This window comes from Rhagoletis zephyria, unplaced genomic scaffold (genome assembly GCF_001687245.7).
Source record: "Rhagoletis zephyria isolate East Lansing unplaced genomic scaffold, Rhagoletis_zephyria_1.1 Rzeph_scaffold_00350, whole genome shotgun sequence".
Lineage (NCBI taxonomy): Eukaryota > Metazoa > Arthropoda > Insecta > Diptera > Tephritidae > Rhagoletis > Rhagoletis zephyria.
The window spans coordinates 167090-183991 of NW_016157434.1; the positions used below are offsets into that span (position 1 = coordinate 167090).

General features: G+C 33.9%; 1 protein-coding gene across 5 annotated transcripts in view; it reads right to left on the minus strand.

Moving 5' to 3' along the window:
- NFAT (nuclear factor of activated T cells 3) overlaps positions 1-16902 on the minus strand; it is a 92737-nt gene that overhangs the window by 9281 nt on the left and 66554 nt on the right. For 4 of the 5 annotated variants that reach the window (XM_017610873.1, XM_017610872.1, XM_017610870.1 and 1 more), the window contains 6 exons: positions 13890-14285; positions 13114-13257; positions 12759-13041; positions 12526-12682; positions 10664-10902; positions 10398-10596 (listed from right to left, as the gene is read on the minus strand). In XM_017610873.1, the coding sequence (XP_017466362.1) occupies positions 10398-10596; positions 10664-10902; positions 12526-12682; positions 12759-13041; positions 13114-13257; positions 13890-14285 (1418 nt within the window). The remainder of the gene's footprint in view (positions 1-10397; positions 10597-10663; positions 10903-12525; positions 12683-12758; positions 13042-13113; positions 13258-13889; positions 14286-16902) is intronic. The other variant, XM_017610874.1, reaches the window with a different exon arrangement.

The window sequence follows — 16902 nt, forward strand, 5'->3', positions numbered from 1 at the left end:
AACTATAGTGTCTATTTATTAATTTTGGTTGTTTCCAATTAAAATACATAATTTTTTTTTCATTTTCTATTTTTCACCAGCCAAATTGTTTGTATTCATTCATGATTCAACTATTAAAGGTTTTGTAAGTAGCTATTTTCTAAAATTTGACACTCCCACCCACAGGGATGGTTTTTGGAAGAAGGAGAAAAAGGGGAAGAATTCAATCACACTTCCTAAATGGTAGCGAAATTCTACAAAAAGGCGTGGATGCATCGTGGAATGGTGCATCGTGGTGTTTTAATACAAAAACGAATTTGATTTAATTATTTAATTTAAACCAGCTTATTTACATCAAATATAACCTCTGATTGTTATTAAAAATAAATTTTGCTATGAATATACCAAAGTTGCGTACGTCAGACGGCGTATAACTCAAGAATGGATGGTCCCCTTAGAGCTATTTTTTTTTATTGCTTGTCTGCCTTGTAAATTCTTTGCGGTACCATTTACATTAGATAGATATGAAGAAGCTATTTTTTTGTGGAAAAATTATGGAGTTTTGATTAAAAAATGCCAAATAAAAACATTTGGAGCTTGCGATTCTTTCGCGATTATAGCTCGATTGCTTCGAATATGCTAATTCGAATTCCTTGATATTGCACTTTTAGTGTTCTGGGGAGATTATGCCGCCGTCAGAATATTAAACATTAGTTTATACAGTCGCGATTGGCGCTTCGTGCCGGACGACAGGAAGAATAAAAAGGACACGCAGCTACTGAACGACTGAGACAGGGAACGTAATCTACATCGTCAAACGAGAAGTGTCGTAAGTGTGCAATTAAGTAAAAAGTTCACTACTAAATTTAAAAAGTAAAAATTTCACTACTAAAAAATTAAAAATGTTCTTAAAACCTGCAAAGAAATTTGGAAAAGAAATATCACTGTTTTTGTTTTTGGGAGTAGGGTGGGAGTGTCATTGATAAAATTAGAGCGAGAGAAAGTTTTTCTTACAAAACCTTTCATTATTGAATCATGGTATTCATTAATATTTGCGTCTCCATTTTATTGTATGTATGTGAGTATGCGTTTTGCAACCAAATGTAAAAGGATAGCAATAATTAAAAATTAATACAGACATGGATTTTCGTTTTGGATGATGAGTAGGGGAAATTACTTTGAGTGCATTACAAGCAATCGTCGCATCCACACGCTACCTCTTAATACCACTTTCCCCATAAATCTGTGGTCATAAGCAATAAACGCCTAAGTCGACTTAAGAATGAATGGAGTTATATATGCTAGCGTATTCTTCAACTCCTATTCCATGCATACGTGATTTCCCCATCTCGCCAGCTGGGCTATTTAAAAAGTTATAGGCGAAAATGTTTTCGTCTTCCCATAAGGCTAACATTACAATTCAATTAGGCGGTTATTGCTTATGACCGCAGAAATGTTGGTACGCACGCACGCACGCATACATACACACACTAGTACATACATTGAGAAGAAATAGTACGAGCACAAAAGCAGCAAAAGTTCAAAAGAGCAGTGGAGCCGAAGGATACCTTTACGGAATTTTTGATACGACTGTAGACTTCATTAGTTGCTAGACAAAATATTAGGTGCAATCCCGTATTCCTCGGACTCGGACTAGTAAAACTGTCAAAAAATAAAAATTCGCTCAGAGCGAGAGAGTAACATTGAAAAGTACGGGATCGCTTTCTAGAAAAAAATGGTAACTTCTGTCAACTTCAACATAACCTCAAAATTTTGGTTGTAAATTTTTGCTTATTTTGCATGTAAACACACTCAGCTCATACATGTAAATAACCAAAAATACTTTCAAATTCATTAAAATCCACTTAAACAAGTGATTAAATTTTTTTTAACATGAATTAGCAGGGTGCACTTTTCTTTTGTTTACAATTTGGTTGCCAAACACACTACAGCCGATCGTTTGACACATTTACCAGAATTTACCAGCAAAAACTTCTCGGCCTAAAACTGGTAACTTCTGACAGAGAGAGAACCGTATTTACTCCCTTTTTTGTCCTCTCAATAGTCAGAGAACCGAGTACAGGATCGATTTCCAGTAAAATCTGACTGATTCTGACTATTTCTGACTAGTCCGGATTCGTACGGGATTGCAACTATTATTCATCGTGAGCGAGCTTATTGTATAGTATAATCTTAAATTTTTGTATGAGAATTAAAGCGGTTTTGTTTTTTGCTTAAAAATTACCGGTTTTAATTCCAAGAGCAAAATATTTTCCAACACTAAAGACTATGTGATAAAAGAAGCCGGCAGTACTCTGCAAAGTTGTAGAAATCTTTCAAAGTATATTCAAACACTTTTTTATAGAAGGAAATTCGTCAAAAGAAAAATTTCCAAAAATTAAAGCAATTTTCACCAACTTCAAACTTCCACATTTTATACTAAAACTAGCTTCATACCAAAATTTTATCAAGAAATTCAAATAAAAAGTTTGCACTTTACATTAAATATGCAATTTTTTTATAGTTTTCAAAATTTTTGTTAGATAATAAGCTATAGTATAAAAAATATTAATGAACATTAAACAAAAACAAAGAAAAATAGTCAAAACCTGCCAAAATGTCGTGACCCGGTTATTTTGTCCGACAGCATAGGTACTTATTACATTTTCTGTTTCTTAATAAATAAAACATAATAAACTATGTTAAAAATGAGATCTACCAAGTTTTTTTGAAATCTACATTACTGCCTTAAGTACTCTTCTAGTTTCGACTTGAGTTTTGTGGCTTCAGAAAGCGATTAAGCTCCAAGAAAAAGTTGACAAGATTTCAATGAATGAGGTTACACTCTACATAATTTTTTTATTTTGAGGAAAAGCTCGGTTAAGCACTTAGGAAAATATGTGTTGCTTAAGCCTTTAGTTCCCGGAAACTTAAGCTTAGGCTTCTTGGAGGAATATATCATTGAGAACGATTTTTTTTTTTTATTCTAGTTTCTTAGGCAAAATAAAGGACCTGTCAACATGTGTAACTGGTGGTAAGAGGCGTGCAAAAAAAAACATCTACGTATGCCTTGCAAAGCATTAGGTATTTCAACATTAACTTCATTTCATTTCATTTTGTTTGGACCGGTACACAGAAAATGTGCCTTACTCGTCCCAAAATGATCCCGAACTAGTGCCGAAATGCTCCTGAACTAGTCCTTAAATGACCCAGAACTAGTTTCAAAAAGTTCCGGAAATAGTACTGCACTAGCCCAGATCGAAATGAACCCGAACAAGTCCTCAATAGTGATGACTTAGTCCAGAAATAGCCTTGAACAGGCGCCGACGCAGTCGAAAAAGTTGTGAACTTGTCCAGAAATGATCTCGAACAAATCTCCCTTATTAGTCCCAAATGTATCCCGAAATAGTCCTGAACTACATAGTATCGAAATGGTCCAGGACTAGGCATCAAATGGTCCTCCTGAACTTGTCTCGAAATGATCCCGAACTAGCTCCCAAATGGTTCTGAAATAGTCCCGAACAGAGCTCGAAATGGTCCTAAACTAGCCGTGAACTGATTCTGAAATATCCGTGTAGAAATGTCCTTTTTCACACACAAACTTAATACGCAAGCTAACTTCACAACGTCTCATTCAAGGATCTACATCCCTTAACAAAAATACATAATACGTACATGCATACATCTCAAAGTAATCTCCTGCCATTTCTAGAATTATTGTTTACGCCTTGCGCTATAATTTTTTAAATGCAACTATTACAAATTTTGGGTTTTGTAGGCACTTACAACTAATTACGACTAAATATAAGAAATTAAAAAATAACCGCACCGCTTAAATTTACAAATAAATACTATCTCTAGGTGATTTCACTTAACCTAAGTTTGTGTTTATGTTTCGTGTGCATAGATATACATGTGTGTGGATTTATCGGGAAACTATAAATTTATGTAGTATGTAAATAAGTATGTATGTATGTATGGTGGTACTATAAGAATTATGTGGCAGATGTGTCGGGGGGGTAGACAGTTGCTGTGGATAGCACTTTTGTAGTTGTAATGGGCTCTTTCACATTCGAAAACGTAACATGGATGCGCGTAAAACCTGCAAAAAAAGGATTAGAAGAGAAAAGCCCAATTTTAATGAGTGAATGGGAGGACGACCAACGTTGATATGCTCGCACTTTTGCTCTGCCAACTAGCTATGTATGTATTGAAGACGTCACTGTTTGGAAGGAAGAAAATTGCATTTTTTTTTTTTGCAACTATCTAATGGTGTGGTTAAAGTTAAAGGAAAAATCGTTAACATAAATAACGAAAGTAAAATAAGTAAGTTAGAAAAAAAAATTCAAAGGATGAAAAGCATTTATAGGTTAATGAAATGATGAATATTTAGTTGGGATTTTTGTTTTTAGAAAGTTTGGTGTAGAATGTGTACTGTAACATTACCGAAATTTACATCCGTGTTATATATGTATGTAGGTATACGGTTGAAGCACGATTTTAGAACGTTTAGGAAGTTGTAGGTGGAAGCCTTAAAAGTTGTTGATGTTGTTGTTGGTTAACATAACGCCAAACGCTTTGAAAACATTTTACATAATTGCAGGAAAATCTGGGTTAAAATTTAAAAGAAGAAAAAAACAAAAAATTTGACGCGTAACCGATTGATTGTACATACAGATGGACAAAAAAGTTAGATGCATTCGGCCATTGCCGAAGTTAACCAATGCTCCGCAATGAGGACATTGTATGTTTGCGACGAGAGTTTAATAGAGCGGCCGATAAATTTAACTCAGTAGAAAAAAGTGCTCGCTTTAAGGAAATAAAAGTCCTAGGCTAAGAAAAATTACATTCGTGAGCGTAAAAGTTATGTATGTATATATAAAATCTGAGATTTCTTAGACATAGAAAAAATATAGTAAAACTGTGCGTGCGTGTTTAAGAAAAATTAAGAATATGAAATGATTAAAATGTTAACAGAATAGAAATAGAAAAACAATCATGAAAGTGAACGATCAGCCCTGTTATGGTTGTCGACGTCCATGTAAATATCAATTCTTTGTCGATATTACTTATGTACTTCGTATCGACATCAGGTAAACACAAAAATGGTATTTACTAAAACATTGTGTGAACTTAAAAGAAATAAATATGATATTTAAATTTTATTCGTTATTGTTTAATTTTTAACCCTTAAATAAATATTAAGATTTTTTATTTTTGAATCATTGCAAAATCGTTATTTATTTTTTTATTATTCCGATTAAGAATAATCGTTAAATTTGGATTTTTATTATTTTTTGTCAAATTTAATCTTTATATTGTGGCTATGATCTTTTTCGATAGTTAAAAAAATTGTAACTGAAATTCCTGTCACATAATATCCGCCACGCTTTTTGAGGATAGGAAAATATCCTGACGTGATGGAGCTAAATGGACATATGGAATGGAATATATACATATATATGGGATTAAATTTTTTTTTTTTGTAGTCACACGATTGGTACAATACAGCGAACTTCTATTGGAAAAATTTGAACAAATTATTTTTCGTGATTGCTGGGATACAATTCGTACCCAATTTTGGGCAAATGCCCAATCGTGCGACACTGCCTTAAGACAATAATACAAAAATAGCTCACGAGAAAAATTTTGTACAACAAATGTACTCGGTAAAAATTACTGGTCAAAAAATGTACATACTTGTTAAAAAAAAATCCGAAAAAAGTTTGGCTCTTTCAAAAAATTTTAATTTCGGCTGGAAAATTATGGCGAAAAGGTCCGGAAGTGAGTTTTGACAAACATTCTCGGATTAACATTTTTTCATCTTATTTAACTTTTTTGTTGTACAAATTCTGATTGCAGAGCACCGTAAGTGTGATGAATATTGATGAAATGTATTGTTATAGAATCTTGAAATATTTTTATAAACAATTAATTCTGCTTAATAAAGCTGTACAACGGTCAAAATTTAAAATTGTTCTCTCTAAATTTCTGAAATATAATATCGAGCCCTAACCGCCAAAAAAATGTAAGCGACATTTGACAATAAAAAAAATGTCGCTTACATCTTTTTGGAGGTTAGGGCTCGATATTTACATAATTTTGTGTTGCATTTAAAAAATTTCTAATTTGAACTTTTACAGTTAATACAATTTTCTTAAACTTTTTCTCAATTTTTTCAACGGTAACGCCAGATTTCCACTAGGCTTTAGATGACAAAGATAATAATTAAATGCTTTTACGCTTGGCATTTTTTGAATGGCATAATATTTTACCATTCAAAATTTTTGGCTTTAGGAATTATAGTTTTTTTTTATATTTTGTAATACTAAAATTTAATTGGAAAGAGTTACTAAATTATAAATAAATGCTCTCAATGATGTACTATAGTATGATTCTATAACAATTGCTTTGAAATTAAAATTTAAACGCGCAAAAAAAGAGGCTGGAATGGTAAAATATGAATTTGTGAAAAAGATATTACAAAAAAAAGGAGTGAGTAGTATGTTTCTATTAGAGTAACAATAATATGCAAGTAGGGTATTTTAGTATGTACTATTTAGGAGACAAGTGGCTTAAATATATTAAAAAAAGACAAATTCGAATACTAAGTTATGTATTCTAGTTTAAGAAAATAATGAAGTAAAAAAATGGCTTGAGGAAAAAATTTTGTTTGAAATATTGTTTGTTTTGTTCTATAAACCAGTACCCTAATGTACAGTTGATGAAGCAGATGCAGCAGGTGTAACGAGATGAGCTAGGCAAGGCGAGACGAGACGAGACCTGTTTAGACGAAACGTGCTGGGTGGATGGTGACGGCTTTTTGGCGGCACAGCAGGCAGCTACAACTTGTGAAGTGAAGTGGTGTAACGCGGATGGCAATGAAATGTTGGTAGGCTGAATATAGTATGACTCCTTCTCGTGTCCCTTCACATGATTCTACTTTTGTTTGTTTTTTTTTGTCCATAAGTGTATATGTTGTCTATTCCTTTGCTTGCGTTTTAAATAGTTCGCTTAGCTGATGCAATAGGAGGTGCAACTTCCTTCCTAGCCACTTCAGCATTTCTCTTAACGACCACAACTGCAAGCATGCATCCCGTTGCAACAAATAGTGTCTGTATGTTGGTTATGTATGCAGTTGGTGCAGGCGGCAATATGTGTTGGACAAAAAGTCACTTTGACGACCGCAACAGCAACATAAACAGCGAGACTGACTACAGTGCCGTTCTTTCGGTAGATCTCTTTTACAATTAAATATTTTATGTTTTGGATTTTGATTTGTTTTTTTTTTTTATTCTAGGTTTACGCGTATATTTCATTCAAGGCGTTCAAGTGTTTCGCATTTGTGCATTTGCAAAGTAACGAAGTTTTTGTTTTTTTGTTTGGTTTATGGTTATGGCATCGTTCGACGCGCGCAACATTTGCAATTGTCAACATTGAAACAGCTTGAAGTACTATTATGCATTCTCATTATAGGTATGAATAGAATATCGCTTTTGAATTCATTTGATATCAACCACAATTTTACCTAAATTGCTAAGAGAAGGGGAAAATAAAGTAAAAATATTTTGTGATTAGTGTTGAACAAAATCCTTTTGATGAGTTAATGACTTAGCTCATTATTTGTGATTTGCTGATTATTGTTTTTATTGTAAGATTTTTTTTTTAAATATTCTTTATTTTTTTCTTTAGGCCTCAAATATTTAGAACACAGAGGACTTTTTTTTTTGTGACATACACTCTTTAATCCGTTTAACCATATTTTGAAGGGTTAACGTTTTTGATCTTGTCACATTTTGGAATAGTATTTATCTTTTTTTTTTGTGATTGCACATCCTAATCACAAAAGCAATCAAGTGAAAACCGAGTATGTACTGTTAAAAACATACGTTGAAAAGCTGCCTATCAAATAAAATGCAGGTCTTATTTTCAAAATACATACATATGCACATATGTATGTATGTAAATAAAGTTTAATTATCGACGTTTTTGCTTGTTGAAAAATGAAGCCTTCGTTCATTGAATATCCAATTTGTTAGCGTTGTTTTCTTCTAAATTTTTTAAACAGAGCTACAGATGTTATCAACTGCAAATCAAGTAGTTGGCGGAAACTGAGTTGGTAGTTGTTTTAAAGGCTCATCTAGCTGACTGCTGTGAAGTCATTATAAATTTGGGGTGTAGAATAAAAAATAAAATGTAATGTTTTTTTTTTGTATTTTTTTAGATGCTGTATAGTTGGCGGTCTACCGCATGCCAAATGTAACCAAGAAAACTCTGCTGATCCATTCATTCAATCGCCAATCATGCACACCAGCAAACTCCGTTGGAGAGTGAACAGCACTTCGGCTTTTTCTCAACCGTTAGCAAAATACAGTTTTCCGATTGTGCAACATAACAAAATCAAGGAATTCGATACTTGAGCAAAACGACTACCGACTACCGAAACTAACAAAGAAAATATTAAACCAACCGCTACTTTTAACGAAAAGAATATTCAGCCATATAGAATCGGCAATAAAACGGCTCCTATACAAATATATATATTTATATATGAAGTACAAGACATTTATTAACGAATCCAATCACAATCACACCTCAAAGTTGTCTGGATTAAATTCGGCGATGACGGTGGCGGCCAGCTGCGTTGACGTTGTAGCAGTGATTTAAAGTTGTAGAGAAACTTGAAACAAAAAATATTTTTTTTTCTTCTGTACTGCGTTGCTTGCTTTGGTTAGCTTTGAAGTTGCTTCTGTGGTAGTTTACATATAGCATGTCCTCAGCGGAAGATATGTATGTACGTGGAAAATCCGGAAAATAAAAGTGTATAACTATTTTTCTTCTTTTTTTTTGCAATAGCTTCTTGACGGAATCGCAGATTGTTTTGTTGTTACTTAATTTTTAAAATATGTAAATAGTAATTTTACTATTATATAGTTTGCGCACTTAAAATTAATTTTCGTCGTCGCACTTAGAAATTAAGTAAAATTTATGCGATATTTCAAGTTGAGGGGTTTTTTGAGATAATATTTTTTTGTGTTTTGCAAATGTGTATATAATAACAATAATATAGTCATGTGTAAAAGATGAAGGATATAGCTAACAAGAAAATTTTCAACAGCCAGCTTTAAAATCTCAAAACTCTTAGAACCACAACTTTATAGCAAAAGCTAAAAAATGCGAGGAAAATTAGTAGATGGAATCAATTTATAGTAGATCAATCGATTTAACCACAACTATTTTCATTGGCGTACATATGTATATATGCTTCAAATGAATGATAAAACTGGGCATACATTTATTATTATTTTTTTCATTTAAAAATTGGACATACATTTTTTTTGCATTTAGACATATAAAATTTATGGTGAAAAGTGGGTATAAATCTTTTGCATTTGAAAACGGGAAAACTATCGAGCAGCAAAAGTATGGTAAAAAGGGGAGATTCATTTAAATGAACCCGTTCACATGTCCACTTTTTACAGTTCAATAGCCTACTTGTCTACTTTTTAGTGTAGATATTTTATATTAAATTGTCAAAGGCAAAAGGATTTATCCACCTTTTGAGTGTCAGATTTATATGTCTAGATTCAAAATTAACTTTTCAAATTACCAAAAATGATGGCATCTTTTGAATAGCCATAAATTAATGTCTAGTTTTTAAATTACCCAAAAATGTATTTAATGTCTCCAAGGCTTTGGATTAGGTACAGAAGCATAGCAGATCTTTAGATATCCTTTTTGCGGTCTTAATTTTCTTCACATGACTGTATTAATAATGATTCTTCAAGATTTTGCGTCTATTGCAGTTCTAGGTATTACTTTTTTCTTTTACGTTTCAAAACTTGCCATTCGAAAATATAAGAATTTATTAATACATATTAAAAAATCCGATTTTACCTATGAAAGAGATTCTGATTTTTTGTTTCTAAAATTACAAATTAATATGTAAACGATAAAAATTATTGCCATATATGTATTCATGAAATATCGCAGTAAATTTTACGGTACCTAAAAAAAAAATTAAGCTGCTATTATTAGCGCTGTGCTGCAACGTTTAGGTTGTGACAACTGTTTTCTTTTTAAATAAGTATCTACTTCTTTGCATACTGCCCTTAGTTTCTAATTTCTGCATCACTAACCTAGCATTCAAAACGAAATAAATATTACCTAAAATAAACTTTATTAACTTGCAATTTTTTGTCGCTGCATTGTCCATTCAAAAAAAAAAAACAAAACGCATGTCAAATTCTGCCTACCTGCTAGCCTACCTGACCTACCAATTTGCCTTTTCGATTAATACATTCTCTCGTTGCCTTAAAAAGCTTGCGACTTTACTAAGCGTTAATTTGAACTTCGGTTTTTTCTTTTTAAATAAATTTTCATTTTAAAATCTAAATGTAAAATAAACAAATAAATACCTTGTGCCACTGATAAGCTACTATGTAAGCCAGTACTTAGTGTCGTAGCAGCTGCCAAGGTCGAATAACTGCCCTTCGGCGTGTAAACGAATGTGTGAGGCTCACTCTTTTTGCCACTGGAAATAATTACCAACTGCACAGTAACCGGCTTGAGTATATTCTGATGAATGTAAGGTGGTACAACACATATAAGGTGCGTCTGAAAAAAAAGTAAATTAGTCGTTAATATTCATGCGATATCTCCACAAAGCCACTGCATATCTTACTTGTTGCAGATATTCCTTATCAGGTAGCACTGTTTGTTCCCATAAAGCGCCACCTAAATGCTGGCGTACGGCTAGCTCTGTTGCAGCATCACTTGGCGGTCCATTCTCGAAGGTTTCTTGAAACAAAACATGCGTATCTTTGAGAAAGTTTTTGCCGATAATGAAAAGTTCGAGGCCACCGTCGACGGGGCATGAATTAAGTGACTTTTTGCAAATCTCTGGTATGCCAGGTGGTTGTGCTGGAAGAAGGCAGAAGATATATTATTATTGAGAATGTTTTATGTATGTTCCACAAGTATGAGCTGAAGCTGAAGTGCGGTTATGATCGCAATCAGCACAAAATAAAGGTTCAGCACTGAGCCTCTGGGTAATAAAGTTTGGGCATTTAAATTTAACCTTCATCCCTATCCAATTTTTTCCAACGAATTTGGCGTTAAAGTGTCATTGTTTTAATATGAAATTAATAAACAATATTTGTTTTGGTGAAAAATGTGTTTGAATATAGTTGTGTTCGATAACAAAATTAGCCAACACCAGCCAACAATCGAAATTCACTCCCAAAGAGAGGAAAAAACAAAAAAGTAAACGAAGAGAAAATTAGCCCTCACTTGTCAAAATAGGAAGAAGAAGGCACACCAGCTGACTTTGTTTATGTTTTATTTGTAAACAAACTGAAATTTATGTTGCCTCCATGGAAGAGAAAAGGAAAGTGAAAGTTCAATGTTCGCCAGGAACATTTCTGGAAGTAAAAACTAGTTAGCACTATCATAAAGTCACATAACAGGCAGCCAAAAAGCACATATGTATGTATGAAAATACCAAAACTCGAAAAATTCAATTTTGTTTGTTTACAAAATTGCAACCATATGTTTTCAGATCATATGTTTTCGTGATGGATAATTTTCGCTGGCTAAAATTTTTCGAGCACAAAATGAACGTTTCTCTTGTAGCAAAATGAACGCTTGCTCTCTCAATTTTTGAGTGATGGATAATTTTTTGTCGTTACAATCTTTGTGTTGTCAAACTTATATCGACCCCTTTTTGCAATTTTATCGTAAGCGACAAAAGGTAAATTTTCTTTACTTTTCTGAAAATTACGGTGTGTGCGCCAAAAAGTGTGCAGGCTGTCGAAGAATTTTTGGGTTAATACCTAATTGCAGCCTGATCTCTTTCGTCCAAATGGTAAAAAGGGTTGCTCCGTTAAGGTGTCCGTGTTGTCGAGAGCAAATGATGCCTGCAAATCAAGTTTTTCAAGGGCCGCCAACACTGTTCCATAAACTTGGGTTTATCAGTAGACGACCTGTAGATTTTTACATTCTACGACTTTCTATGCTATACCTTTTGCTTGGAGTTAGCGTTGGCCCGTCATACATAGTACGGTGGTTGAGTAGGTGTTGACATTTACAAATATTTGTGTAACCACTTCGATTTGTTTTTTGACTTTTTAATTTTTCTACGCTTATGAAACTATCTAACTACTAGGGCAAAATGCTAAGGTGATTGTTGTGCGCTGGGCGATGCTGATGCAGACCTCACAGCGCTGTCTGTTCTTAAAGGCAGTGTCACACGATAGGGCATTTGGCCAAAATTTAGTGCAAATCGTATCCCAATCGTGTGAATGCACAAATATTTTTCTTTTTCCCAATCACGAAAAACAATTTGTTAAAATTTTCCAATAGAAAATCGTTGTATTGTACCAATCGTGTGACTACAAAAACAATTGTCGCCCCAATTTTTTTTTTATATTGTACCAATAGCCCAATACAAACAATGTACAAATCTGTGCACATGCGCCAATCGTGTGACACTGCCTTAAGTGATTTAAGCCTAAATTTAATTTGTATTATACAATTACTACTTACTGCAGATAATTGGATTCGAACAGACTTGCAACATTTCCGCAGTGCCATCATCATGTGCCAATTGTGTACGGAACACCATGCGGCAACGGGTTGATTTCTTTTTATTCTTCTGCGCCAAATGATCTGGAAAACGATGTTCCACGTCGACGTTGCGTTCCTGAATACATAATTGAAAAAAATAGAAGTAGTAAGATCAAACACGCTATCACAACTATTGCTTTATGAACACGGACCTTGAGTATGCCAACGCAATCGCAAGTAATTGTCATATCCGTTTCCGGTTTGAAATCGATTTCTATAACCATGGTGCCATCCACTTTCTTCTCATTACACTGCGTAGAATTTTTGCCTGCCACCTTGCAGGCTTGATAGAACATGTGCGGTGCGACGCGACCAATATCTGTGCCGATGAAAACTTGTAAAACTGCGGGCTTATTGTAGCCCATGAGGCGGACTATGGGAAAACCGTTGCCACTGCGATCCTTAACAGCGCCACGGCTGCCCTCTGTCTGGTAACTGAAAGCATAATAAAAAAAAGAAAAATTGTTAATGAAATCAACTACAGTTTCATGCTGGTGAAAAATTTACCGCGCACGATGCTGTTGCTCAGGTTGCGAAACAATTTCCAACTGCACACGCCCGTTCGACGAAGTCACCACTGTGTTTTGCGGTACTGATGGCTGGCGTTTGTGAGCCACGCGTGTCATGCTACGTGGTCCTGTGGGTATAAATCTGTAAAAAAAAAACACAAAAATAGAGAAATATAAATATTCGTATACAAGTTCTTTCAAAATGTGCAAATTATTATATAGTAAGTAGGATGGACATGAAATGGAAATGACTAGAGCAGTGCCGGCCAAAACGTGCACATTGTGCAGTTTTGCTTTCGTGTTTTCACATCAACGCTAACGATCGATGTTGTGTAAGCACGATGTTATGCAGGTGTTTTGTTATTAGTGTGGCCGGCACTGGACTAGAGTATGCGTGTGTTCTTGTACATATGCAGAGGTAAACTTACATACATATTACATACTTATATGTCATATTAGAGCGTACTGCCTGTTGATTGCACATATATACACACATGCATACATATGTACATACACCTAAGGGTATATACTACATAAAGCAGGATAAACTATTTTGGTTTAGAAACATTTAATAGAAACACAACGCATTTACAAAACAGGAAGATTGTTAGTGTAGAAGATATGTACATACATACATATTAAAGATTTGATATTTGCGCTTTGGAATACACATTTAAAATATTTTTTTTTTAAGTAGAATCTGAGTATTTGCAAGTAGCAGATGCACTTTTTTGAGCTGAATCAAATTAGTCAAAGCAAACGAAATTCTCTTACTTTGTTGGTACCGCTATGGATTCGAGCATTAACTTTGGCGGCGGCAGCGGCGGCGGCGGCACTTCAATAGTTGTTTCCATATTGCTGGCGCTAGCGATTTTCCGTATGAAGACATCCTCACTGCATGCATCATCATTGTCTAGTTCCACAAAGCTTTCGAGCTTCTTTCTCTTGGCATTGGTGCCGACGATGCGCGACTGCTCATCCTCGGAGTATTGTTGTTGTTGTGTCTGCTGATTATTATGACTGTTGCCCATGTTCGATTGTTGACTATTCGAATCTGAGTTCAAGCGCTGGCGGTAGTAGTCATTCGAGTCATCAGTACAAAAATCTTCAAAGCAGTCTTCTTCATCGTCGATTGAGTTGATAAATGGCAATTTCTTACTAGGTGTTGATCTGATGGGCGGTTGGTTGTTGGGCAAGCGAACATCGAAGGGGGTGTGTTATTTTGTATTGTTTGATTTTGGCAGAGCAGCAGTGATGTTAAAATGTATTTTTGTTTTGCATTGAATGGAAGCGATTAGTTTTGTTTGTTTTATCAATAAGCGTTTTTTTTTTATTACATAAGATTTTACGCAATTGCAATCATGCTCAGTTATGATTTGATGTACATATAAGAATTCTATTTGTGAGTCTTGAAAATATTTATTGTATATCATATAGTACATAAAAAAGTTTCATTATTTAAAAAAAAAAGGCAAAATTTTCGACTATAATTCTATCGAAGCTTTCAAAATAAAAAAAAAACGAACCGCAGCTTAAGCACTTAAAAGTCAGGAAAAAATAGCGATGATGAAGCATTCGTAAACCAGACCGCATGTTAAATATGGCCATTTCCAACGGTCGCGAACCGCTTTTGAAGTTCAAAAAACAAGGAAAAATTAAATTTGTATGTTTGTAATTTTTTTAGTATGTTTCGATGGCACTTTGCTAGGTATATCTTTGGTGCAAAAGGGATGATCTTTCGATTTTTATTTTTCAATATGTTAGCAATAAACATGCGGTCGCGAACGTACGAATAATGGAAGTCGCTTTTGGCTGCAAATTGAAGAATGCAAGAAACTGCGAAATGGAACAGAATATTCTAAAGCGATTAATTTTATAAAAGAGTGAAATAAAGTACCTTCTTCCTAACTAATTGCGCTTTGAAATATCTCTATTATTATAAGCTTAAATACTGGTCGCGATCGTACGTTCTGTACGATTTTTCCATCATTTATACGTTTCATGATCATGAAATGATATTATAAATTTGGTTCATCACCACGTTCATCTGTCTGTTTGTTTGAACGCAATTTAATCCGTCAGTTTTCTAGATATCCGACTGAAATTTGGTAAGCGAGTGTATTTTTATAATTATTATTGTATATCGTCGTTTAAGGTGCAAAACCGCGTATCAACAAAATGCAAAGCCGCGTATCAGCAAAATGCAAAACACGTATGAGAAGTTGTAGAAATTATTTTCTAGAGAGTAAAAGCACTCATATTTCAAATTTTTATAAAGCAATCGCATTTCTGGCTAGTATATTTCAGGACGAATTGTTGCAACAACAACACAAGTTAAGAATACAAAGATTAATAAAACCGCAGAGACTGAAATAATACATGTCCCTGTACATATTTCGACCAAATGTCAGGAATAAAGCCTTATCAAACCCATTTCTATTGATACCCATTTGTTTAAAATTCATTCAACTTATTGAATTATTTGAATGTAACTTTATAAACACGTGGCAACCCTCCTCAAACATTCCAAATGCTGAAACTAGAGATTTCTTAATGAAGTATAAAAAAGTTGTAAATTGGTAAACTTTTACGCCCGCTGTATTAGGATGCAGATATTTTAGATATTATCCGGTTTTAAGAAAAAATGTTTTTTTTTTTTTTGATAGGCTAGTTGCCATGGCAGTAGTCCGATCTTGGCCATCTTGCAGATTAAATTTTTTTGATAAAAAGTAAGCTTTATTAAAATCGGATAACATTTAACATCTCCGCCCGCTTGTATGGTGAGCGTGGCAGTTTACCAATCTATGTGGTTTTTAGGTTTCTGAATTCCAAAGAAAATCACCACAGATGCAATTAGTGCTTTTTGGCATATATTTACCACTGAGCGCCGCCTCTCGATGTCAGATGTTTTTAAGAAGCCTTTTTTATGACATAAATAAGTATACTACTCTGATATTACCATTGCATGCCGAGGGGTGCCACTAGGTGGTTAAAAAAATTATTATAATTTTATGTGGATACAAGAGCGATGTTCAGGGAAATAAGCTAAATGAAGATTTGACAGACTATAGATTTGTCGGTCATCCAACGGTACTCTGTGCATTTGGATAAGAGATCTTAGGCAAAGAATTATAGTGAATATATGCCAGTTATAATTAGAGAACATTTTATACTTAATATTATGTAGTAGTTTTTAAAAATTAATTGCTCTCAGTTAGTCTCGCTTAAATTCAAAAACAGCTTGACCGATTAACACTTTTTTTGTTCGCTGTAATACCCGGATGGTTTCAGAAGGAAAAAATTTAGAGATGCCACCTGTTTGAAAATTTCAGTCAACATAAATTACAATACGGATGCCAAAAGGACGACGCATAAGCAGGCTTACAGCCGAAAATATTTTTGAGGTTGCCACCTGTTTGAAATATTTAATTAAACCTAATAATATAATGTAAATATTACAATATCTATGAGTACTAAAGTAGAAAGGTTTAGGAAAGTTTGTCGCCGAACATATTTTTGAGGGTTGCCACCTGTTTGAAACGTTTATTTCAATAAATATTACAACATAGGTGTCAAATGAAAGACATTTGAGAAATCTTTGAAATATCTTCAACTAGCAAATACTCGGCGTGCTTCGCAGCGCTTTAAAAGTATTTTTGTTTTGTTACTTCCTCCCAATACACCTAGAACTCTTAGTTAATTCCGTATTATTTGTAAAGTAGGCAGGTTTTTCAAACTACAAACAAATTTGATTTTGGCTTTTTAAATATGTATGTATACTGTCTTT